The following is a 25,684-nucleotide window of genomic DNA, read 5'->3' as shown; positions in this document are numbered from 1 at the left end:
GCATACAATGTGGAATCAATGGAAAAAACTTTCATGCATTTACTCTTTTTGGTCATCAACATCCATTGCCAGAAACCATTGCCAACTAAATTAAAATACATGACCATTATCCTTCATCATTTGACTCAAGATAATAAATGGTATCAAAATGTTGAACTAAACTACTGTGTATTTGCAATTGCTCCAATGCTCCATTAACACTATAAAACTCAAGTGTTGCAACAATACTAATATTGTAAATAAATAGTATACACACAGTTGTACATTATTTTGGGTAAGACGCAATGATTATTTAGGGAAATTATTATGGCCTCTCTAGATTTTGTCATGTTATGACACTTAAGAGCAAAACAACATTCAATCAAACTACTGAACCACAACCCATAACAAGATAACCTGATTCCAACTGCCAGTCTAGCATTACTTTCCCAAACCAATTGTCTCACTCTATTGCTTATCCTTTTATAAGTCACCCCACCCATTTGTAAACTATCACCCATGGGCAGTGTTTGTAAGATTATAACCATTGAGAGGACTAACATGGCGGTTGTTTCTTGGTTCACATTGTGACCATGCAAGGGAGAGGACTAGAAAATGGAAGGAAGAATTTGATCCGACCACCGCCGTTTGGGAAAGTCAATGGCCAGTGGTCCGTTGTGGGTGGTTGTTAGCGACGGAACCAGGTCCAGGTGTTGACCAGCCAGAAGGCCACGGTGGCAGAGTACAGAATCATCTCTCTCCTGGAGCGCTCCTTGTTCTCCTCCTCCAGCAGCTGCAGACGGCGGTTCAGCTTCACAATCTGAAAGAACCGTTCGCTAGATCAGGGATCGTTAACCTTCACTCTCAGAAGAGCCATATCTGGTCCCTCCCACCAAATAAATATATCTTGAGCCACAAAACCTATTCGACCCCTAAAATGAAGATAACACAGCATCTAACTTTTGTACCTAGTTATACTAGATATATAATAACCAATAGCCTATAGTTGGTTGCATTTATGAAATGTATTGTTGTAGAACAAAATATTAAAACATTTTATTTTGCTATTTCAGTGTCACAGTATCACCTTGATCTCCAAAATAAGAGGTGTTCCCTTTGAGATAAAAGATAAAAAGTTTTTATTATTAAAAGAAAAAATAATAATCAGAGCTACATGGAGCGGGGGGATAGAGGGGCCACATTCGGCTCCAGAGCCGCAGGTTGCTGACCCCTCACTAGATAGATCAAATACTATCAGCACTCCAAGAGGCATTCTTACACCGCTCGTATCCATCTGTACGTTCCGGCTTATTTTTGAGTTGGTTTACCACCTAGTGGTAATGTAGTGTCGGTTAGTTACCTGACGTCGCAGGGAGGACGCGTCCACCAAACTGGACTCCTCAGCTGCTAAATCAAGGGTCATTTCCATCTGGGTCCTGTGGACAACAGTTTGTTGGGCATTATTAAGCTAGATATTAACCCCAGCCATTTTTAAAAAGGGCCCCTATTTTACCATCAGGTTTAAGTCTGATTAGGGTCCACCTAGACATGTGATGGCTAGATAAGCCCACCAGTTGCTACACTCCACTGGGTAGGCTGGTTTACTGATCTATCCTTCATACATCTAGGGGGACATTCCCGCTTGTGATGTCAACAAGTCGCATGGCAGATTTTCCGATGGCTTGCAATGGCTAATAACAATCAAATCCATTGTTAGAAAAAGGGGCCTTTTAAATATTAAGCGGTCAATCATATATCATATTTGTTTTTGCTGCCACCTTGTGGATTTGTAGTTAATATTATCAGAAGGAATGGAAACGGGTATAATATACATGTATATGAGCACAGCTTAATACAGTTGTATGAGCATGTTGGCGTATGTGACTTTACTCTTGGTTTGCCGACCCCTTTAAAGCTAAGAAAACCAGTCAGTCCAGACGTTGAACGTTACGACATTATGATAAGGTGACCAACTGGTACGGGTTTCCTAATGATTTATACAGGTTTCCATAGGAAGCACAGCAGATTATATTTCAAGTGTTTTCTCTGCAAGTACATTGACTTGCTTCTGATGAGTTGAGACGTATTTATAGAATAAAACAAACTAAGGTAACCACAAGAAAATGTCCAGAATGGTGCGAAAGTTATGCAGCTTCACGAGAAATAAACATACAAATATCACTTGATTATATATTAGTAGAATCTTAAGGGTTTGACTGGTACCGATTGTCAGAGCCAGGTTCAACAACTATGGAGTGTTGGTTGTGCACATAACAATGACTACCATATAGTATAGGGATAAACTCATTAACTCCAGTTCCGGTTGGAGGTTATCTCTCTCATCCTTTTGTGCTGAGAATTATTGCCATTTCAATTAAGTGATGACATCATAATAGGGTGTCACAACAGAACTGTAATAAAGCCAAATATATGATAAGATACTAATGAATTAAGTATCGGGGACAGGGAATTGTAGTTGGCAGGGTGTTCTGACTCCAAGCCAGGAGGGTTGGGGTTCAATCCCAATGTCCCCCAAAGCCTAAATGTAGGCATCCTCGAGCAAGATACCCTAATCCACAGCCTTCTCCTTAATAAACAAGTCTGAATCCTCTGTTGGTCATTTTAGATAAAAGGGACTTAAAACCGTCATTCACATTTTCCCACACCGACGGCGAAGACAACCAGGCAGGGCGACAGCCAGTCAGGGTTAGGCGTCTCGCTCAGGGACACCTTGTTATCAGCTAGGAGGAGCCGGGGATCAAACTAGCAACCTTCCGGTTACCAGTCCACCCCGCTCAACCACCTGAGCTACTGCCTTAAGACGACAAACAATGTGGACCCTAACCCAGACGGGGGTCCCCCCGCTACACATCCCCAGAGGAGAGGGAGAGGCGTCACCTGCGCGGGCCGTCCTCCAGGAGCTCCAGGACCTGCTGGTAGGCCCGGCGCGTGGTGGACTGGATGTAGCAGAGCACGCCCCCCGCTGTGTACAGGCTGTAGTTGGCGTCCTCCGGGGAACAGAGAGGGGGGCACGCCCGGAACGGCGGGGGGGCGGCCGAGGGGGACGGGGACACACTGGTGGGGGTAGGAAGGGAAGGGGGATGGAGAGGAAAGAGATGTGAACGATGTGAGAGTGAAAGACTGAATGAGTGTCGGGAATGTCTTTCAGATAAATCCATAAATGAGTTACCACAGCTCAAAGAAAAAGAGTGAAAAGCCACCAAAAATAGCTTCACAAATTACAAAAGAACAAGTCAACGATTATCAAGATAAACCCGTATTAGCTTTCTGTCGATTCAACCATCGATTGAGCGACTCATGTCCTGTGGTTTCCGTGCTAGTGAGCCAGCAGCACCCACCTCATGTCCGCTCGGCCGGTGTGGCTGACATGCCGAGGGGCCAGGTTCTCGCTCACGCTCCGTTCCCGTCGAGACCGTGAATGAGAGCGCACCTGGGGATTCAGAACCACCACGGATTACTACGTCGTTTAGGTTGAAGCTGGTCGAGTCCAAGAAACATTGTGGGTTTAACTGGTGTGGAATAAAATAAATCATACGCGACGCAACAATACTTAGGGATGCGTTCTGATCACACAACCACCCATTAGCATTCATTTATCATAGAAATGTAAGCAATGACTCATCGTATGAATAAGAGCAGATGAAATACAACACAAGGGACCAAATTAGGATGAATCCTGATGGGTGTGTGCCTACCCCCTGGCTGACGTGGGACTGGGGCGACGGGGTCTGCTCCGTCTCCAGGGAATCCAGGGGCTGCTCAGAGAGGGTTAGGGTACGTGGGGGGGCCTTCATGTCCAGCAGGTCCATGGGAGGTCCAGTGGTTTGGATCAGGTCCAGGTCGTGGGGCCGGGAAAACCGAGGATCATCTTCATCTCCTGAAGAGTTGAAGAGATGATGGTGATGGCCATTTGATCCAACAGAAACACTTCCAAAGACAAATCCCCTTCTGCCGCATGTCAGATGAAATGATCTTCCTTTAAACAAGTTTTAGATGATTTGCAAAATATGAAATCCATACCATTATTTGAAAACAGATGAGCTGATTGCTGAAGTAACCCATAAGCCAACAAAACTATTAAGATTCACTACACTGTACCTCATCGAACAATTCACTCACTCATTTGTCTGGTTCAGTTTTTCCGTCTCCAATTCCTTTCCATCGCTACCAATGATTCATTGTCTTGTTGTTGTATTGATATGATACACATCACAGCAAAGACCAAGATAGACAGAAATAAAAAGAATCAAGTCGCCATGCCTACCCGCTATGATGATCCTCTCGGGTACTTGCATGAGCGTGGTGGGGAAGGGGAAGAGGTGATGGACAGGCAGCCCCCCGGAGTGAGCGTCCGGGGCCACCTTGAGGGTCTCTGGGATTCTCATGCGCTGGTTGATGCCCTCTGTGTACTCCAGATCATAGTGGATGCGGTTCATCTCGGTCTCCTCCGCAGAGGGTGAGGTATAGGTTTGCCCACTCATACAGTCTACAGACGTCAAGGAAAAGGAAGCTAATACAACATGGGCCAATAGTGTGTAATGAGAGCCATTTTTACGTTACATTACATACATTTTTTTACAGTGTATGATCTTTCACCCTTTATTGCATTTCACAAATTGTCGGTGGTCTGAAATTAATAATAATATATTGGACCTAATTTCGTTTTGTTGAGGATTAGAAAAAAAAAAAAAGGACACCGAGGGAACCGCAGCCCATAAATAACAACCCAATATCTATGTGATTTGAGACAAAGTCTGATAATTTAGTTATAAAGACTCATTGACAATGTTTAATTGGGTTGTCATTCTATCACAGAAGATAGACAATTGTGTTAAAAGGCTAAACGATGCCAACTCTAGTGTCCATTCTCGGCCGTGAGGAGCTTCACGGACGCGACCTGCGTTGGAGATACCGCTTGAGGCTAGCTGGCTAGTGCGGGCATATCCGCATAAAACGGCTTCATTCGGCCTGTTGTGCTGCCAAACTTACCGTTCGGGAGTCTGCAATGTTCAGTTCATACGATTTACAGACAGGGACTGGAGGGCATATGAGATAAACAGAGCCACGACGAGCGAGGCAGAAGGCGGCTACAGGGCAGTGTTGCCAGATTGGGCTAGATATCTGGCCCAATCTGGCAACACTACTACGGGGAGAATGTGTGTAATTATTCGCTCGTTTTGTTTGACGTGGTGCGTTCGCCAGAGCGGAGCTTAAGTGTTCTGATGACCAACTAGGTTGGATGGAGAGAACGCGGGAGGGTACTTGAGAAAAAGTGCCTACAATCCCCCCTACTAGCGGTATCTGTCAAATAGACAAACGTCGACTAATGCGCACACAGTGTGCTTATTAATCGTCCATCACAAATTAAACCCAAAAGTTAAATTAAATATTATTTGTGTGCGTGTGTGTGTGTGTGTGTGTGTGTGTGTGTGTGTGTGTGTGTGTGTGTGTGTGTGTGTGTGTGTGTGTGTGTGTGTGTGTGTGTGTGTGTGTGTGTGTGTGTGTGTGTGTGTAACCACTTATATCAATTATTAAGGGTAGCTTTTATCATATGTGTATAGATATAATCACCTTCAATGATTTATTTTAAATATTTATTAAGCAAGTGCTGCGTGCATATTGAACACATAACTGTCACTGTGTTCTCAGATACCTTGAGCAAGAAAACAGAGAAGAGATTTGTTCTCAAGGTTCTGCATCAATTGCATAATCCATATTGAGATGGCCACTTTAATGCAAACATTTACCGCTGTCTTTGTTGTTTAAGTAAAATTCCCTATACTTTATATATATATATATATATATATATATATATATATATATATATATTCCTGGAAGAGATGACCACACACAGTCCTAGGATGATGAGCCCTGTTCCGTCGCCATGGTAATCTTCGTAGAAATACAACTCCCACAAACCTAGGTCCTCAATATGCCGCGCATGCGCACTCGGCACATGCCATTATTTTTGTCTTTTGAAGCTTCAATTGAAGAACTGGGCTGTAGACTCTGGTCAAAATAATTTAAAAATTCATATCGGAAAGGGGCTTTTTTAATCCTCTTATCACCACGATTCATATACATGGATACCGAACACATATAGAGCGCTTTGTGGCCCGACTTCTGAGTCAGCTGCCCGGAGTGACAACCCCGCCGGAGCCAGCAGACTGGGTGTTGATCCAGCAGCAGGCGGGCTAGCTGGCTAGCCGCCTAGCTTCTTAAGAACCAGAGGAATTGGGCAAGAACAACGAGAAGGAATAAGACTTTGACAACTGCACGTTGACAGAGAAAGGGTCGCGGTTGTCCCTTTCCTGTGTAGCCTGTCAGGGGGATGATGGCACACCTCCGAGACATGCAGAACCAGGTAAGAGGAGTCTGGGATCCAGACTAGTGTCACCTCCCTTCTGCCACCCAGACACAGAGGCGAACCCCTGGGTGTCTCTGAGCATGCTGTTCATTGACGTATGGGTGGGAAGCGTGGAAACCATAATAGCAAACGTCGATGTTGCACATGATATGGCGTAATAACGCTGTATGAAAGATATTCACATCTTTAACGAATGGTAGAATAACGGTGATGCCAATATGTACATTGGTAATATAAGGTGCTAAGATGTTTAGATGTTGTCTCTGCCACCCAAAAACGACACATGACAACTTTGTATCTTCTGTTACAATCCCTTCATAATTGTTTAAAGCGACTACAGTTTAACCATAAAGACGTGCAGTGCCTCTTAAGTACCCCATTAAAAGCACTAAGTTCAAGTGCACAGGCTTCTATACTGGCTATAATTGTGGAAACTATAATAGTAAGGTTAGCAGCAGGTCATCTAAAACTTCTATAATATATAATTTAAACATTTATCAAATATAAAAAACTGTTTGGCCATCAAGTATGACTTATACATTTCAGCTTGAACACACTTTTTGGATAATAATTATTTTAAAGTTTTTATTTGTGTAACCAGAATTCTCGGTTGGACCCGGAGGAGTATTTCACAAAGCAGGAGCGCATCGGCAAAGGCTCCTTCGGCGAGGTCTACAAGGGCATCAAGAACCGCACGAAAGAGGTGGTGGCCATCAAAATCATAGACCTGGAGGAGGCAGAGGATGAAATAGAAGACATCCAGCAGGAGATCACGGTGCTGAGCCAGTGTGACAGCCCCTTTGTCACCAAGTATTATGGCTCCTACCTGAAGGTGAGCAGGCCTAATCAAGTCCCAGTTTACCTGTGTAGCTCTTAATCAGTCACAGCCTCAAAGGGCTTCCCAGTCCCACGTTATACAACACAATACAACTAAGAATGAAAACATAAAGAAGGGGCACTCCTTTGGGGTTAGGTCTGGAGTGCAATAGATGCCAAATGGGTCATAGCACAAAACAAAACAATGTTTAAAAGTGCTTATCTATCTGCAAACATTAATTTACCAACGCATGATTATGTGTGTGTTGGCTGCAGTGCACCCAAAACACAACAGCCAACCAACAATGGCGATAGTAACTGTGGACGGTCTTGACTCTCTTTCAGTACATTGATGTCGTGTTTGTTTTTTGCCCAGGGGACCAAACTGTGGATTATCATGGAGTATTTAGGTGGTGGTTCAGCTCTAGATCTGGTGAGAAGACACTTGTACCGTCCACCTCTAATGCTCAAATAAACTATAATAAACTACATTTAATGATGTCATCTGTTATCTTGTAACATCACAGATACTCATGCCTTAATGTCTCTCATCTCTTCCTCCTTGTGTGGTCTGCTAGCTCCGCCCAGGCCCTCTTGAAGAGACTTACATCGCTACGATTCTCAGGGAAATCCTTAAAGGACTGGAGTACTTGCACTTTGAACGCAAGATCCACAGAGATATCAAAGGTAAGAAGTCAACTGCAAATTCCAGATCACAGGAGTCGACGTGAATGACTGCTATTGGTTTCTGGGCTAACTAGAGAGTGGTACCTTTATCTGACCTGGCTGTGTTTAGTCACCGGTGTCTCTGCCTTGTTTTCATCACAGACATTGTCCCAATGGACGGACTAAATTATAACGTCTTGATAAGCTGTACTGAAAATAAAGACATAATAATAATGTCCGGTAGAATACTGGATCTTGTATACAGTGTATGGCTTGAGTGGTTGAGAATAGTGTCCAGTTTTAGTTCTGAGCACTTAATTTAAATCTGCATTTTTTTTTTCATTGGAAACTTCATAAAAGCATATTAAAATAGAAGATCATGATTTGCACATTAGATTCCTGGTGTCATTGCCCAACCACACTGGTGAGTTCAGGGCTCACCTGTTCAGAGTTCACCCAGGCTCTGTATAGCTACCCCCTCCCACCCCTCCTACTCATGTATGTTGTACGTCCTGGCACTTAGTACGCACTTATTGTATGTCGTACTAAGTTATAGTACTTAGTTGTGTAGCATCTTATCCTATCTTTCTTTGTTGGTTTAATGAACATCCTTACTGCACCGACAGCGATATATTGTTTCACCTTCTCCTGACTTCTGCTTTGGATAAAGGTGTCTGCTTAATGCTCTAAATGTAAAGCCCTCCCCCAGCCCCAGAGGCTGTGAGGTGGTGGACCGATGGAACATCAGACCATCTCTTTGTGCCTCAGCCGCCAACGTGCTGCTGTCGGAGCAGGGGGACGTGAAGCTGGCAGACTTCGGGGTGGCGGGCCAGCTAACGGACACGCAGATCAAGAGGAACACCTTCGTGGGCACGCCTTTCTGGATGGCGCCGGAGGTCATCAAACAGTCGGCCTACGACTTCAAGGTGAGTTGAGATGTATTGGTGTTTTTCAGGATCTTTGTGGGTCAGTAGTAAGTAGGTAAATGCATGCGTTTACTAGACCCAGGTCTTCCCCCAGGTCTTCCTAAATCAACGTTTGTCTGGCATTTTGCAAGCCAGATTTTTGGTATTTTTTTAATCGAGAAAGGCCTTTTTTCTGAACTTTGAGATTAAAAAAAATGGTCCATATTCACGAGTCTTAAATCTGACATATTTAACACATTTATTGAATGAATATTCAAAGTGTCTGCAGAATGTCCTCACACCACCCCTGTTCCTCTTCCCTAAGGCGGATATCTGGTCGCTGGGCATCACCGCTATTGAGTTGGCCAAGGGGGAGCCCCCCAACTCTGACCTGCACCCCATGAGGGTCCTCTTCCTCATCCCCAAGAACACCCCTCCCACCCTGGAGGGCCCCTACAGCAAGCCCTTCAAGGAGTTTGTGGAGGCTTGCCTCAACAAAGACCCACGCTTTGTGAGTGAAGCTGTGTGTGTGTGTGTGTGTGTGTGTGTGTGTGTGTGTGTGTGTGTGTGTGTGTGTGTGTGTGTGTGTGTGTGTGTGTGTGTGTGTGTGTGTGTGTGTGTGTGTGTGTGTGTGTGTGTGTGTGCGCGCGCGCGAAACTTGACCCAACCGCCCGTCACCACCAGCCGGTATGGCACACTGGCCCAATGGATGTTGGGGCAGTGTGCCAGTGCCTAAGATATTAGGGTGGCCGGCGTCTCCCTCTACATACCAATCACTTTGAGTCACTTGGAGTCCTAACAGTCACAATGTCCTAACAGGAAGAATGAATGCACCGACCCTGACCCTTGACGGAAGCTTCAGTCCTGAAAGGCTGGAATTTGATTTTAAACTGTTGTTCAGTACCTGTCACAGGATAACCACTAATAACATTAAGACAGAAATGACTAGTGATTTAATGTTTTGCCTAGCAGGCAAATATTACAATGAAAATAAATTGTGAAAGGATTGACTTTAGATTGTTTGTATGATGGGTTAAGGCTGGAAGCACTCCTTCCTGATGGTCTTCACACTGAATGATGAGCTTTGTGCCTCCCTCCCTCTCTCTCCCTCCCTCCCTCTCTCCCCCCCCCTCTCCCTCCCTCCAGAGGCCAACAGCCAAGGAGCTCCTGAAGCACAAGTTCATCACGCGCTACACGAAGAAGACGCCCTACCTGACAGAGCTCATCGACCGCTACCGCCGCTGGAAGGCAGAGGGCCACGGGGAGGAGTCCAGCTCCGACGACTCTGACATGTGAGACAGGTCACACACAGACAGACAGGCCGATGGACAGACAGAAGGACAAGCAGACAGACATAACGACAAACAGACAAACAAAAATACAGACGGAGAAAGCTGACAGACAAACAAGGCTGATGGGCAAACTTGAAGACAGGCAAGCAGACAGACAGATAAAGATCTTAAAGACAGACAAGCAAGCAGACAGACAGACAGACAAGCATACAGACAGACAAGCAGAGAGACATGCTATTCCCATAAAATAAATTGAAACACTACAGGATCTTTTAGAAAGGATCATACAAAAGATCCATCAGAGCAAGGGCGGGGCCAATACAACGCCCTGACCTGTCAACAATACCTTCAGGCTGCAGTACAGAGAAGGGTTTAGGTTGATGCTCATGTTCAGGTGAGGGGGTGTGGAAACAGCCTTCTGGGTGTACTAGGACCTAGAGGGTTTCTCACTGCTCTCTCCTCCGTGTGGGTTCTCAGGGACGCCGACGGAGACGACAGCCAGTCCCCCATGTGGACCTTCCCCACCGTCAGACCCAGCTCCATGAACAAGCTGCAGAAGGGCTACACACACACAGACCAAGAGGCACGCACACACACACACACACACACACACACAGACACCAAGAGGCACACACACACACACACACACACACACACACACACACACACACACACACACACACACACACACACACACACACACACACACACACACACACACACACACACACACACACACACACACACCAAGAGGCACACACACACACACACACAATTCAATCAATCAAAAGGTAGACACGCACGCACGCACACATGCACAGAACAATAGGTACACACACACACAGACAGCCTGGGGTGTGCAGACACAGATTGAGCTACACCCACTGGCAGGAAGGAGGGCACCGAGCTCCCATCCGTGCTAGATAAAGAGACGAGCCCACATCCTCCAGAGATAAAAAAGAGGCCAGATGAAGTGCCCCACGTAGGCCTCAGCGCAGCCTGATGTCCACACTCCACCATCCAAACCCAGCCTCGCCAGATAGAAGATCAGTGAGGAAAGCACCAATGTGAATATCAACTGTGTGTTCAGTCTGTGTGTATTATATAGCCCACACGTATATGAAGGAGGCTTATACCAAATACAGGTAATGTCTCTCAAACCAATGAGTCGCTCAAATAGATTATTAAACGTCATTCATGCATCATGGCGGATATAATTGTGTGGGTTCCCTCAATTCAACAAAACAAAATAAAAACCATTGGTATGCTTTAAGCACCCCCCCCCCCCCCCCCCCCCCCCCCATCAGGCGCGTGTGGGATCAAAGCCCTGATGGACTATGGCCATAGTCGCACCTTTGCACGTTTAAGCCCCTGCATGTGTGGGAGCCAGAGGTACAAACACACAGCCTCAGGGGAACACACACACACACAACCAAAGTACGCATGCACATAAACACACACACAAACAGAAACACAGAAAGACACACACAGAAACACATTGAGAACAGAAGTACACACCATGAGTCCTTTGTTTATAATGTGTTCGGTGTTTCTGTCCAGTCAGCAGATTCGGTGAAAAGGCAACACAAGTCACAGTGTCTGTCAGCTCTGGTCACGCCCATCTTTAGAGAGGTAGGTCCGCTCTGATAGTCCTTTAAAACTGCTTCTATGCTCCGTCAGCTCCGTTAATGGTTCATGTGTTTCCAGCAAAAGCTTCTGGGTTCGAACCTCAATGTCCACCTGTAGACCCCCCCTGAGCAGGATGCCTCACCTGGTACTGCTCCCCAATCCCGTGTATCCATAGAATCAGGCTATTGATAACAGTACTTGCCAAATGTCTTACATTGTAAAATCTGTAATCTCTTACGTGATTTAAAATGTTTACATGCTCCAGTGGTATGAATACACAAGATCAAGTCCTCGGGGAAATGATTGCAACAGGTTCTCATTTCAAAGTGATTCCCGTTGAATTCAGGAGCGTTACTAACGAGCACTACAGGGAGGGGACAGGGCCTCTGGCTCAGCCACGCCACCAGGTAGTGTGTAGCGGACAGGGGGGGGGGGGGGGGGGGGGGGGTCGATCCCAGTGCATTTCAGCTGGGAGACGAGCACTACTGCACTCTTGACTCCACCCGTATCTCTCACCACTCATCCGGCCCCGTGTCGTCCCATCTCTCTCTCCACACGCGCGTCCGGCTCTATGTCGCCCAGCTGAAAGAGAAGAGGCGGGCGGCCGGCGGGGGCGTGGGCGCCATCGAGGAGCTGGAGAACGCCTTCAACCTGGCCGAGGAGTCATGCCCCGGCATCTCGGACCGCCTCGTCACGCACATGATGGAGAGGGTGTGCAGGTGAGGCTCGAGAGAGAGAGAGAGAGAGAGAGAGAGAGAGAGAGAGAGAGAGAGAGAGAGAGAGAGAGAGAGAGAGAGAGAGAGAGAGAGAGAGAGAGAGAGAGAGAGAGAGAGAGAGAGAGAGAGAGAGAGAGAGAGAGAGAGAGAGAGAGAGAGAGAGAGAGAGAGAGAGAGAGAGAGAGAGAGAGAGAGAGAGAGAGAGAGATCATATGGAAGCAGGTTTTTCTTTAGACACCCTGCCTTGACTCGCCTACTGTTACAGGGCAGTTTACATATTCTTATCATCACTGGTATCTCCTTGTCCGTTGCGTGGTAGTATTTACAGTATAGGATAGACATGGGGGGGTTCCTATCACACAGAACGTCCTGCTTGTTTAGTAACGGATAAAGGAGGACCAGGTGCTCTTCTGGATAGTTCTGTAATGGTTTGGCCTTTTGATTTATTTTGTTCTCTTTTCCCAGGTTTTCCTTAAACGGTAACACCACCCCATCTTCACGGTGAACGACCAGCTGGATGTAACCCCCCCCCCCCCCCCCCCCCCCCCCCCCCACCCTTCCAAACCCGGTCCTTTTTTGTCTCCAGGACCCCCCCCCCCCCCACTCCCTTCAAACCAGGACCAGAGAGAAAATATAGTTTTTCTCCTCCCACACCCCCCCCCACCCCAACAAGATCTTTAAATTAGTTATAATTAAATATTTTTACAATTTTCTTTAAAGAATGGAGAGTATTTAAGATGACAAAGCCATGACATTCAGAGCATTGTGTATACCTGCAAGGTTGAGAAGAAGTCCTATAATAAAGTCTATGGAAAATGTCAAACAGTTGTTTTTCCTCGAGGTGAATGATCTTGATTCCTGGCGAACCCTAGAGGGGAGGGGGTCACCAGAGGCAGCCACTGCTGTTCTGAAGGCTGTATTACACATGCTGTCTAGAATGGCATTCACTAATTCATTATACAGCATTTGGTCAGAAGCTGGCTAGGTTTTTGGATTGACAAGATCCATAACCATGTGTTAATTTACTCCTCTTTACATGTTGTTCCTCCATGCAATGCATTTCCTTCCCATTTAGATATGCATATACATCATCCCACAGCAGCCAGTTACCACCTCAAGACAGGTTGGTATCTTTTGGGTCCTACTCAACGAGGCTTACCAGTGCTTGACCCCGGCCGTACACTAATCCCCCTGGCGTTCCAGAGGTCAGCGGGACAAGGCGTCCCCTGCCGCGCAGGACCAATATGGACATGACCCCGTAATCTCTTCCTGGCATTACGGTGCGATTAAAAGCAGTTGTATACAAAAGGTAGGGTGAGGTATGTAGTGAAAGAGTTGGTCAAATTAATGTGTAGAAGGAGGAGTTTGGCTGTTGGTTGACAAAATATAACCACAGAAAAAATAACAAGTATACTGCAAGTTTGCTAAAATGATTTATTACAACATATGCATTAATAACAATATTTTGTAAAATTTTGGCTAAAATGGCAGTAAGGTGGAATGTTCTTATAAACACTAGCCTTAGCTTGTGGAAGATATATTGGCTACACTGATCAAATATCCCATATCATCCTACAGAGTCGTAAAGGCCCAATAAAAACGGATCTATAATCTATTTGGAAAATCCAAAAAATGTAACCTTTCACCTCTTTTGAACATAGTACTTCATGTCACTGAAATAGGACTTCAACAATGTTTTCTTTATGTTGGTAAATGCGACATTGCCTAGCAACTTTGCTGCAGAAGCAGACCTCAGAACCCTCCTTCAGTTAAATGCCAGTGTGTCATCGCCCCTACATATCCAGCTACAGAGAACAAAACAAAAAAAGGTTTGTATAGTATGGGCCCGATGACACAATCTTCATAAACTGCTCCCCGTAACTCCTCACACCTCATTATTCAGTCATAAAAGCATCACATTAAAACAGCTGGGCAGTTTAACTCTGTTTGGTAGCATGCACCACTCATTGACATTTAAAAACACGTGACCTTACACTGCGGACGTGGCGTCCGAGGGGGTCCACACACCTTACAGGCACATCACAGTCACAACGCCAGCTACTCCCCCCGTCAGAAAGGACCAGGTCCGGGTATTCAAGTCACAAGGAGAGCGGTACTGGGAGGACACTTCCCCCACACACTAACAGCAATCCTGGTGTTAATAATCAAGATTAGGGGCTGGGTCGTCAAACGTTAAGATGGGAGTCGATAGGCTGATCTGAAAACAGTTCTTCACTCAAAGTATCAGATATTCACACAAACACGCGACCCAGGGGCGTCATGCCGGGATAAACATTAAAGGGAAGGCCGTTTAGCACCTTCAAATACAGCGACTCGTCGGCACGAAACGACTTCAGAGCACGCTTTGTCTTTGACGATGTTGGAAATGGGACCGTTTGCTGTAACGCTAGTTTGCACAAAAGAAGAAGCTTCTTTTCACAGTTGTGGACTTCTGTCAAAAGAAAAGGGGGGGAAATGCTAAAACCTACCATATGATAGGGGTTTATGGCCTGCAGGACTATAGTACATAACATTTCCAATGAGAAAAAATAAAATAAAGTAACGGTAACCTGTGTGTTGGCATAAAAAAGAAAAAGGTGCTTCCACTAAACCGCTCAAATTACTTCATCGGATCAACTGGCAAAAGGCTGATATCTGCAAACTGGCAAGGTCAATAATAAGTAGACATAAACATAATAGTGTGAATAGATATATATCGTTTGGTATAAAAGAAAAATCCCAAGTTCTAGTGAAATAAAATAACATAGTGGCAACTTGTACAGTCAAGGACCTCAAGGTCTCCCAAGCAGTCAGTCGTATTCAGCCCACGAGGCCATGGCTCACAGACCTGGGATGGGACCGAAAGCATTGGATTATCACCAACGTCATCCAAGGACTTTTACTGTGAAAATACTGAACCTTCAGATTTGATTGATTTGATGACCAAGCACAAACGTGTCCCACTGTGTTGGTGTGTCTGTGAGAGTGTTTGCCCTCACCTTGGGGTTCACACATGATGGCCGTCTCCTTCGCCATCTCCTTGTTTCTGCATCTGTAGCTGCATTTTGGCTATCATCTCCTGCATCCTCCTCAGCTGTACACAAGGCAACACTTTACCAAACCATCCATAGCCATGGTTTGTAAGGACTCTCCATTTCCGTCAGTTAATGCATAAGTCATTCATAACTGTCATTTGACTGTAAACACAAACCAGACTTAACCTTCTGATTGGATGGAAATAAAGCATAAGTCTTTGCCTTATCATTTTTAAGACACATTAACAACAAAAAAAATAAAACAGGGAAACTAACAAAGCCTCCTTAAACAGACAGGAAGTGAGATGTGGAGCGTAGGGGAGGAGCTCACCTCGGCTTCCTTCTCCTGCAGGATCATGTCCTTGTCCGTTTCCTCCGGCTCCGGCCCCTTCCTGTTACTGAACCACACACACACTAGTTAACGCCGCGCCACATGCTAACACTTAGCCTAAGATTTAGGATTAAGGATTATTTTTGAGGAAATGTAGAAATTCAATCATGTGTTGGTTTTCATTCAAATTTAGATTACTCGATTATCAATATCACAGACACAATTTTAAAACCATTCGAGTTTGAGTGTTTTCATTTCAAATCAGTGACAAAAGGTGTCAAAGCATTTAACTTGGAAGTGGAACTTCAGAGCAGGAACAGTGAGAGCCTCCCCCATGCAGAGGATGTCTGGTGTGCGTGTGGTTCGTGCACGTGAGTGTGACAAGCGTATTAGATGAGCCTTTGTTTCTAGAAGCATTAGGCAGAGAAGGGGAGCGGCAGCATATGAAGCACGAGAGAGAGTGGTGTCAACGCGGTCTGGGTGGTGTTACTCTACGAGAGGAGGGAGAGCAGGTGTGAAGAGGGAGCTAACAGGTGGAAGAAGCAAGAGATTAAAACGGGGGGGGAGCTACGATGAACGGTCAGGGTCAGGGGAGCACGGCGATACCCCCCCTCCGCCAGAATAAATGAATCAGACTGTACCTCGGTCACGGTCCCACTCAGGAGGAACAGACAAACCAAGGCAGCCATCGTTGGAAAGATGGCGAGCCCACTAACAGGAAGTGAGTAAAACCATTTCCTGTATCCTGGACTGGCTTTAACAGAGTCTCACCTCTAGCTCCATTCAAATGAATAAAGAAAAGTGAACCAAACCTAAGTTAAAGGGAGATAATAATGTCATGTTGTCCATATAACTATTCAAACCAGATGTGGCTCAAGATTAGCAGGGCTGAAGTGGACAGATTGATACTCCGCTGTAATCCATCACTCTGTGCGACATCCTGTAGTACAACACTATTTGAGGAGCTGGAGAAACGGTTGTGGCTTTACTTCATGATTGTGATCAAAGGAACTGAACAAAAGCAAGGACAAATTGCCCTTGCAAACACGGCCTCCACTGCCTACGTCTAAAGTGACCCCTGATGATGTGGGTGGTCCGAGAGGGGAAGGGGAGTTATGGAAGAAAAGCAGGCAGACAGAGGGGTACGTACGCAGGAGAGAGAGGCAGAACATAACCGTGTGATGACAACCTGCCACCGCGCTTCAGGCGCTCCGAGCGGAAGTTCTCGTAGTGCAGGTCCTGGGTCACCTCCTGCAGGTCCTGCATGTGGGTGCTGTGGAGGAGGAGGGGGGGGGAGGGGCAACGGGTCAGCCAATCAGCGGCAGAGAATGGAACCGGTCCCGTGGTTTGATTGGAGTAAAACGTGCCCTCATTGTGGGCCTTCCGTTGGAGATGAGCTTTAGCTGATGATGGTGATAAAACACTTGCACACGTTTTGCCAAATGAATCCCAACGTCAGCCGTTAAAGCCGGGCGTCTCCACGGGCGACCACTCACATGAGCATGGTGCGCAGCTTGAGGAAGTCGTTGTGCTCGGGGTTCTCCACCTCCACCACGCCCCAGGGGTACAGCCGACCCCTCACCTTCTTCCCCTTGGCCTCGATCTGCTGGTTGGACCCCACCACCGCGAACGGGATGCTGGCCTGGAGGGAGGAGCGTGTGGGTCCAGGGGGAGACGTTAAAGGCCCCCCGTTTCAGCAGCGGGTGTGGCGAGCATTGGCCAGGTCTAAATCCACCCTCTATTTAATGCACACGTGGGAGGGTCCATCCGAATGCATGGATCCACCCAGCCGGCATTACCGGTGGACTGTACCAACTGGTGGGCCAATCTATGAATCTATGAATCATACTTTCTTCACTACATCACCTATATAGTCATACATTCAAATCATACTTTTTTTTCTTTTTGACGACAACGTCTTCAACGGTGCGTAAACGTATTCCCTAAACATTTTGAACTCGACTAGTTGTCCCGTCCTTGGCGTCAGACTGACGGGACTGTGCCTAGTGTGTTAAGCCGCGGCGTTACCTTCAGGATCCGGGTCTGCTCCTTGAAGTCCTCGTCCTCGTCGGACTCAGCATCAGGAAGGTGGTAGATCTTGATCCCGTGTTCGTCAATCTCATCCAGAATCTACACCGGTGAGGAAGCCCCTCCAGTTAGTCTCAGACCCAGCCGCTACAGAGCGGGACCTCACCAGAGACGGACGCCGTTCCTCACAGAGAGGTTCTACCCAAGAGGAACTCATCTGGGCGAGTGGATCAAGCTTCCAGGAGGGGACTGTAATAGGTTTATTTCTGTCCACACTGTTATGATGTGAAACCTTTAAGGTTTAGCCTCCTTCAACATGATGTGAGTGAAGCGCCCCATTCACCCAGATGTGATAGTCTATTAGAATTTAGATTATGAATCCAACATCTGATTTGTGAGACTAACTGCATACAGATTATGACTAAATCTAAACAGACAAGCATCTGGTTTCTTCTAAAGACAAGTTATGTTGTTACCTGATGTTTCCTATAACCATTTACTATTGACCAATTGTTATGGAAATAATAATCATGATGTTTATATCAAATTGTATATACCTTGTTTATATAAAGGGTTAAAAAATTGATACATCAATGTGTATAGATTCTCCTTGAACCTAGCTAATCCTCTTCAAATCATTAAATTAAAACTAATACTTTGCCATCAAGATATTTTTTTATGTTATTCTACATAATTTCTGCCCAGATATGTGGGGGACTGGTTGAGACTGGTTTACCCTGCGCTTCAGCCTCTCCCTCTCCCTCAGCGTGAGCGTGTCCGCCTTAGCGATGACTGGGACCACGTTGACCTTGTTGTGGATCGCCTTCATGAACTGGACGTCAAGGGGCTTCAGCCTGGGGGAGCAGGAGGGGAAACATGTTGAGCAGGAGGGGAAACATGTTGCGCAGGAGGGGAAAACATGTTGAGCAACATGTTTACACATTAAAACAGGAGGAACTCCAAAAGGGTTACACTTGCATTTCGTTTTTCAGACACTTTTATCCAAATCAACTAAAAAGGTGAGGCTGAGAACAAGCAAAGCATGCATTCAAAATGTGCTGCATGACCACGTTAAATAACAAGTGAATACTCTGTTGAATTGCAGCATTATTCAGACAGTGCTCCACTATCTCTAACCCTAAACTTAACGCTTAGAAGATAAGTCTTGAATTTCTTTTACCTAGACCCCAACATTTTTTCAAACTAAATGAGTGATTGGTCCCATAACAGTGAAATGAAAGTGAAAGTGACGGAGGCTACAATCCAACCAGTTGGGAAGCATCCTGCTGTCGGGTTGTATCGTCTAACTGTAGGTTAACGGATACAGGAGTGAATGGAGAACCCACCCGTGGCCCAGCGGGGAGATGAAGTAGAAACAGCAGTGGACTCTGTTGTCCACGATGTGCCTTCGGTTCAGGCCACTCTCGTCATGCAGGTAACGCTCAAACTGGTCATCGATGTAGCTAATGATGGTGCTGAAGCTACAGCGGGATAAAAGGGCCATATTTGTATGCAATCATTGTTGTGTACTTACAATGACAGAAATGACAACCGTTAAATGGAGGATGCTTCACTTTAAGTGTATAGAGGGGGGTTTATACCAGTCCTGGCTGTTGATGGCGTCCCCGTATCCGGGAGTGTCGACCACGGTGAGGCGGAGCTTAACCCCCCGCTCCTCGATCTCCACGGTGGAGGCCTCGATCTGAACGGTGCGCTCGATTTTCTCTGATGAAGGAGGAAGTGGAGGGAGAGGAAGTCAGAGAGACACGTGACCGGCTCTCTATGTTTGTGACACGTCACCAGAACACCGTGCCATCTACATCTACTCATTCAGCTGCGACGTCTACCCTACCCAATTTAGGAGATTTTTGCTGACACTTTTATCCAAAGTGACTTACAACCATTCATTCACACACCGACGGCGGAGTCAACCACGGACGACGACAGGAGCAGTCAGGGTGAAGTGTCTTGCTCAGGGACAACGAGCAACCTTCCAGTTACCAGTCAACCCTCTCTACCTCCTGAGCTACTGCTATTATTATTATTATTATTATTACTCCCGGCCCCAAATGGTATGGCGTTATGAACAATGTCTCAAGGGGTCAAGCTGGAATATAACTGTGGACATTGGGAGACACATCTAGTACCCTTCAGCTGGGAGTTGAACACCCATCACAGTTGAATGGGGTTTTGTGGACCTACCTGCAGCCCCAGGGATGATTCTCTCAGGGTAGAGGTCCGTGAGGAACAGGCTGTTGATCAGAGTGGACTTCCCAAGGCCAGACTCCCCTGAAGAACACAGAAGAGATCATCCATTAGATGGGGTATTGAGGGACCCAATCGGTCCGATATCATACCACACTTTGATATGGACTGGGCCTATTAGACCCTATTACACTGCTTTAGATCACTACGGTCCCCTTTGAAGACTAAGAAAGAACGAAGAGACATTCTTTCACAATGTTCTCGTGTTTTTGTACTAAACATTTATATTAACTCAGGGTTTGCCAGGCTGATCAACACCAACTAGGAGGAGGAATGCTTCCGGAGGTGAACTGATGAGTCTTTTTACATTTATAATACGTTCACCACAAAGGTTTACACTTAAGGGTTTTGATTAGAACATTTTAAAGTGCTAGACAATGATTTTCTGATGGGCTTGATATCTAGCTGCATGCATTACATTCTTCCATTGCATACCGATTTAAATCTCTGCCAATTTAACAAGCCCTGCTAATGCATTGTAATGTGCAGCTTATCAATAAAGAGGCAGGCTGTGTCCAATGTGAATCAGTCCCCATTGGCCTGGAGCTGAATTCCTCTCCAGTGTATTTTAGGATGACTAGATAGGCGGCGTACAAAAGGGTCTCTGTGTCCGCCTCCCCCGGTTAGAGAGGCACACGGAAGACGGGATAATGTTTAAAATATACTTGGCTGCTGACACCAACTGGATGAATAATGAGGGTCAAACATGATAAGAGGCCTCAATATTAGCTTGAGCAGTTACAACATGTAGTTAAACATAATGTACTATATATATATATCCACCATTAATTCACAAGAGACCGAAATAGATCACAACTTGAAGACTCAAGGTCTACCACATCAACAAGCCATGGCGGTTCTGAATGTCAATATTGGACGTGTCCATGTTAAAGATGGGATCTCATTTACAGTGAAGTATTCCGAAAATGCAGATTAAAAACTCATAATTTCCTGTTCTGCAGCAAAATGTGAGTCTGCCAAATGCCAAAAGACGGCGACACACAAAAAATGCATTCCACAAATGTTAGCACTTCCTGTCAGGCCACAACTGTTTTCCTTTCCACACTGGTCTCATCTAGTGCAGACGAACATACCACATACAGACAGTGTCCACGAGTCTGAAGAGGCAGCAACCATGTACTCACCGACCACCATGAGGGTGAATTCAAAGCCCTTCTTCACCGATTTTCGGTGAACCTGATTGGGTAGGTTGGCAAACCCCACGTACCCCGGTGTCTCTGGATTGGTGAACTGCCCTTGCTGTGGATACACAAGTACAGGCAAGGTATACAGCTGTCAAATTAATCGTATTTGGGGGAAAAATAAACTTCTTTTTTTTTCCCTCAATAAACCAAAGGGATACTACTCTTCGACTCAGCATCCAGTGTATGATTAAGTGTTTTTGCTTGAAGTTGAAGAACCACATTTTGCTTTATGACTAACTATGTGACAGGCTGTTATTAGAAGCCTGTGGAGAACACATCTGTTTTACGAAGTGAGTCCACAATGAGGAAGTACATTTAAGCGGGGCAGCAGCATCTTGTGCGTATTTGCAAGAAGCACTCTTTAGCCCAGCATTCCAATGTTTGCGGCTCTTTATGGAGAGAGAGAGAGAGGGGGGGGATAGAGAGCGAGACTACAGACTGGCAAGGCAGCTGACCGTTGGAACAGTCGAATGTTCAGCTTCAGCAAGAGGGGATTAACATATAACATTACGTACGTGTATGAGAAAACCATGTGTTCTCACGCTTTCTACAGACCCGCCCATATTGGGCATGTGGGAAACCTAGCTTTCTGAGGATCGACTTACATTTACATTCCATTGCAAAACTGTTCTACGAGCAATCATACGAATAGCCATAAGAGTTGTTATTAAAACAATGCAAGACTACAGTGACAGGAGTGTTTCTCGTAGAGTCATTGCGTTAGAAGGAAGCGATTGATCTGAACATCATCAAGCAGTTACTGCTGCACTGCATGAGCTTGTCAGTTGCTAGATGAATATAATGACTTAGCTTCTCACTGCAACTCACCTTCATTTTATCTGCCTGAGACATATCGGCATTCGTTGGATCTGCCATGGAAAAGAGGTTCAAAACACATCAAATCCAATACGAAAAATATCCAAACTGTTACAGAAGCATCCAAGCAAACTGTCGTTGAAGGCTGTCTTTGTGAAATGGAGTCTCTCTGTGTGGGGATGGAAGCCTACGTGTGTGTGCGTCTGTGTGTGTTTGTGAGAGACAGGAAGTCAGGGTTGTGCTGTGAATGGTTGCCGAGCTGTGTTTAACCACAAACACTCAGTTTCACTCATTCAACTGGTTCGATTGGCGGCCAATAAACATCATCTTAATCACAACGTGGACAAAGAAATAACAGATAGCTTTGGATGACAGATTAGATGTATCCATGTGTAGTTTACTTGTAAGTAGCCGCGTGTAGCTTTTGTCACTGATGGGTCTGTCCGTGGTATTTCTTAGTATAATCCAATTTTTAGAAGTGAATCATTTGCAGGACATGTCAGTAGTCGTGTGTGGTATTGTCGTGTTAGAGGAACACGGATGTTGACTTGTGTTTGATGACCTACAGCAACCTGAGGTGTGGACGTTAACCAAATGTTATCGTTTATAGGAGATATTAGAGAGATGGGATCACTGGGCTTCGTCCAGCCCAGTAATCATCATTCTCTGATATCTCCAATAAACGACAACAGTTCTACTGCTGGTAACACGTTTCAATCGAGCCGATCTGGTCAAGTCGGTCTGATTGAAACTTGCTACCAGCATTAAGTTAGCCACAACACAGGCTACGAGAGAAAGTGCTTAATTATCGTCGATTCCATGCAACAATAACTTAACCATGGCACAGAGGTTTAATTCAAACACCAGTCCGATTCATATACCCAAATACCCAAAATAAATGGCAGTATAATATCTGATTGAAAGAGGTTTTCAACACTAACTAGCTCTAACGACTAGCTACCTGTGACTTGTACCACAGGATGTTGCCTCAACCATGGCGAGGGGTTGAGTTTAAGTCAAAAATAACGGATGGATTAACTTAAAAAGCGAACGATACTCCAATATATGCGTAGTGTTACCTTATAGGTAGTCCAATACTTGTATATTTCTGTGGAGAAATATTCGCAGTGATAAAGAGAAGCCTGGCGGACACCTCGGATTCTTCACATTCCGGTCAGCAGCTCCTCAGTCTGGACCACAATGCACCGCGCGATGAACCGGACGGGTTTTGATTTTCCACTGATTACACAAATACATTAATTGTTTTACTTTTTAGCTGATTAGAATCATTGACCAGTCAATAAGTGAAGACAATAATATCTTAAAATGTATACTAGCTTATTTGCAACAAATATGCCTCACTGAGGTACGATACTACGAAAGTCGTGCATCGGGAACATTCGTTGTAATTGACTTTCACAGAATTTCTGCAGCGTTGGAAGTATCGTGAGTATATAATGTTCAAATACCTGTGATCTCGGCCCTCCATCATGTGGCTCGTTGGTCTAGGGGTATGATTCTCGCTTTGGGTGCGAGAGGTCCCGGGTTCAAATCCCGGACGAGCCCAATCTTTTTGTGTCACCAATTTTCACCTGTGTATGTGAATTCCTTTGTGAAGATCAATTGATCGTCAATTCTGCTGGGAAAAGAGTCAACACTTTCCATCGACTGAAATACAAATGCGGTGTTACACCATGTGGTAGAACAGCCAAAGATCTGCTGCCATCTTGTGGTCTACATCCGTTCCATAACATAATCAAGGTTCTCAAACATTGACATTTATACCCCTCACCAGCCCAACACCATGTTGTCATGTCCTGTGCTTTCCACCAGTAGACTTGCGTGTAGAGGCCTATTTCGAAATATGTTTGCAGACTAATCATCAAGACGTCAGCTCCCACGGAGGGAGAATGAAATCTTTATCAAGATGCTTCCAGAACACACAAGTCATAAACCAGCCATGGAGAACAGATTGTGTGAAGATTGACCCTTCCTGGGAGATGCTGGGTAGTTATATAGCTATAGCTATCTAGTTGCGTCTCCTATTCTCAACAATCAACATTTTTTACAATAGTAATAATTAATTGCATTTATATAGCGCTTTTCAAGGTACCAAAAGCGCTTTACATAGTGAGTCTGTGTCTGTGAGTCCACCTATTATATATATCAACATAATAGGCCTAATAATACCTGATTGAATGATGTAGAAGAAGTGATTATAATATTCCGTTGGTGCGGTCATAGGTCTGTACACACAGTTCTTCTCCCAGTAGCCTAAAGCGTTTTTTCAAAAAATTTTCTCAACCACCGGTGGAAGTTATCATACAATTGCAGAGGGCCTTAGGAGGTAAACGTTAAAGGTTGCTTATAGATAAACACAATGATCATTTTCCTAGGCCACCTGCCTACACTCATTGCCAAACATAATCTCACTGCAGCAGCTCAAAGGGGGGAGCAAATGTGGAAGCTTAAAAAAAAAAAGATGCTCAATTTCATGCTTGTCTGTCCTTACCCAGTAGGGGCTTATCGAATACTGTGGCCCCAGCCCCTCCTCCCCTCCTCCCCTCCTCCTCCTCTTCCTCCTCCTCCTCTTCCACTACTCATCCTCCACCACTTCCTCCAACTCTTTCTCCTTCTGCCACTCCCCCTCATTTTCCTCTTCTCCTTCTCCTCCTCTTCTTCACCTCCTCCTCTTCTCCTTATCCTCTCCCCACCCTGCCCTTTCCCTCCTTCTCCTCGCCCTCCTCCTCTTCCTCCTCCTCCACATTCTCCTCCTCTTCACCTCCCCTTCCCCACTCCCAAACCCCTTCTCCTCCTCCTCTTCCCCTCCACCTCTTCCCCTCCTCCTACTCCATCTTAACCACCTCTTCTCCTCCTTCCCCTCTTCCCCCCTCCTCTTCATCCTCCTCCCCATTCTCCTCCTCCTCCAGGTGTCAGCTCCAGTCATACAGCTGGACTTAACCCGGGTCCAGGCATATGTCCGCTGAATAGCAATCCCCCGACCTCCCCAGTCACGGAGCCCCCTCCCACCACAGGGGGTACAATGTTTGTCATTATACCTTAAGCCCCTTGGCGGCAACACACACACTCACACTGCCGTGTGTGGAGTGAGGGACGGGCGGTGTTATGGACTGCTATAATTCAAACCTATGGTTAATTTACTTTACTGTTTGTTAAAATGCTCTTTCCTTGGCCCATTCTGTCATGGGCGAGAGCGGAGGGTGATAATACAGATGGACAGAGGGGATAGGAGAGCGGCTGAGGGAGAGAAGGAGAGAGAGAGAGAGAGAGAGAGAGAGAGAGAGAGAGAGAGAGAGAGAGAGAGAGAGAGAGAGAGAGGGTTGGGTTAGGTATTATTTCTGATTTTGACACACATCTCTTGTAACTCATTGACATCACACAAGCAGACTTGGCCATCCTCATATTTGAGACTGGATGATGATAAGTCTCCCAACTATGTCTCTTGCACACACTTTTGCACCGTCCCAGAGTGAAAACTCCTCTTTTGAACCAAGCATCACTGTAGTCAATTGTAATGAGGTATCAATGTCCGTATTGATTTTGTTTTATCTAACATACTGTTGTTGTGCTTCAGGATTTTTTTGCATATCAG

At 45.6% G+C, this 25,684-nt stretch overlaps 3 protein-coding genes and 1 non-coding gene across 6 annotated transcripts; 2 read left to right on the top strand and 2 right to left on the bottom strand.

Annotated features, from left to right (window-relative positions):
* Positions 1-656: 656 nt before the first annotated feature.
* On the bottom strand, positions 657-5,111 carry LOC130387579 (mitochondrial fission factor homolog A-like). The gene is made up of 7 exons (XM_056596751.1): positions 4,990-5,111; positions 4,265-4,486; positions 3,696-3,877; positions 3,339-3,430; positions 2,878-3,054; positions 1,340-1,415; positions 657-799 (listed from the first exon to the last, which is right to left on the bottom strand). Exons 2-7 carry the CDS (start codon positions 4,479-4,481, stop codon positions 668-670), a joined length of 876 nt encoding a protein of 291 aa, XP_056452726.1. The 5' UTR covers positions 4,482-4,486; positions 4,990-5,111; the 3' UTR covers positions 657-667.
* An 859-nt stretch (positions 5,112-5,970) lies between these two features.
* On the top strand, positions 5,971-12,931 carry stk25b (serine/threonine kinase 25b). Its single transcript, XM_056596228.1, has 11 exons — positions 5,971-6,364; positions 6,969-7,199; positions 7,560-7,616; positions 7,762-7,870; positions 8,618-8,775; positions 9,080-9,265; positions 9,901-10,046; positions 10,524-10,629; positions 11,607-11,678; positions 12,258-12,394; positions 12,857-12,931. Exons 1-11 carry the CDS (start codon positions 6,332-6,334, stop codon positions 12,894-12,896), a joined length of 1,275 nt encoding a protein of 424 aa, XP_056452203.1. The 5' UTR covers positions 5,971-6,331; the 3' UTR covers positions 12,897-12,931.
* Positions 12,932-13,793: 862 nt separating this feature from the next.
* septin2 (septin 2) lies at positions 13,794-23,288 on the bottom strand. 3 transcript variants are annotated; one of them, XM_056596230.1, is made up of 13 exons: positions 23,151-23,288; positions 22,084-22,124; positions 21,196-21,310; positions 19,988-20,074; positions 19,387-19,510; positions 19,132-19,266; positions 18,522-18,639; positions 17,786-17,887; positions 17,254-17,399; positions 16,908-17,030; positions 15,758-15,824; positions 15,391-15,485; positions 13,794-15,239 (listed from the first exon to the last, which is right to left on the bottom strand). In XM_056596230.1, the coding sequence occupies exons 2-12, from the start codon at positions 22,105-22,107 to the stop codon at positions 15,399-15,401; spliced, it is 1,128 nt and encodes a 375-aa protein (XP_056452205.1). In that variant the 5' UTR covers positions 22,108-22,124; positions 23,151-23,288; the 3' UTR covers positions 13,794-15,239; positions 15,391-15,398. The 3 variants fall into 3 exon arrangements, with proteins under 3 accessions (XP_056452205.1, XP_056452204.1, XP_056452208.1); XM_056596229.1 differs by lacking the exon at positions 23,151-23,288 and having other exon boundaries at positions 22,084-23,102; XM_056596233.1 differs by lacking the exon at positions 23,151-23,288 and having other exon boundaries at positions 16,947-17,030; positions 22,084-23,097.
* Positions 23,289-23,565: 277 nt separating this feature from the next.
* On the top strand, positions 23,566-23,637 carry trnap-ugg (transfer RNA proline (anticodon UGG)). The gene has a single exon. It is a non-coding gene; the product is annotated as a tRNA-Pro (tRNA).
* Positions 23,638-25,684: the final 2,047 nt, after the last annotated feature.

Source organism: Gadus chalcogrammus, chromosome 8 (assembly GCF_026213295.1).
Source record: "Gadus chalcogrammus isolate NIFS_2021 chromosome 8, NIFS_Gcha_1.0, whole genome shotgun sequence".
NCBI lineage: Eukaryota > Metazoa > Chordata > Actinopteri > Gadiformes > Gadidae > Gadus > Gadus chalcogrammus.
Note: the sequence above shows the minus strand (reverse complement) of the source record. Positions and strands in the feature narration are given on the sequence as shown.

What these genes read in the sequence shown, in the direction of transcription:
- LOC130387579 (XM_056596751.1), bottom strand. Translation starts at nt 4,481, where the DNA reads ATGAGTGGGCAAACCTATACCTCACCCTCTGCGGAGGAGACCGAGATG. An exon ending in ACCGGCCGAGCGGACATGAG is followed by an intron (nt 3,055 to 3,338) that starts GTGGGTGCTGCT and finishes TACCCCCACCAG; the next exon opens with TGTGTCCCCGTCCCCCTCGG. An exon ending in CTGGAGGACGGCCCGCGCAG is followed by an intron (nt 1,416 to 2,877) that starts GTGACGCCTCTC and finishes TGTTGTCCACAG; the next exon opens with GACCCAGATGGAAATGACCC.
- stk25b (XM_056596228.1), top strand. Translation starts at nt 6,332, where the DNA reads ATGATGGCACACCTCCGAGACATGCAGAACCAG. An exon ending in AGCTCCGACGACTCTGACAT is followed by an intron (nt 10,047 to 10,523) that starts GTGAGACAGGTC and finishes GTGGGTTCTCAG; the next exon opens with GGACGCCGACGGAGACGACA. An exon ending in TCACGCCCATCTTTAGAGAG is followed by an intron (nt 11,679 to 12,257) that starts GTAGGTCCGCTC and finishes TATGTCGCCCAG; the next exon opens with CTGAAAGAGAAGAGGCGGGC.
- septin2 (XM_056596229.1), bottom strand. Translation starts at nt 22,131, where the DNA reads ATGGCAGATCCAACGAATGCCGATATGTCTCAGGCAGATAAAATGAAG. An exon ending in GCCATCAACAGCCAGGACTG is followed by an intron (nt 19,267 to 19,386) that starts GTATAAACCCCC and finishes ATCCCGCTGTAG; the next exon opens with CTTCAGCACCATCATTAGCT. An exon ending in AGCAGACCCGGATCCTGAAG is followed by an intron (nt 17,400 to 17,785) that starts GTAACGCCGCGG and finishes TCCTCCCTCCAG; the next exon opens with GCCAGCATCCCGTTCGCGGT.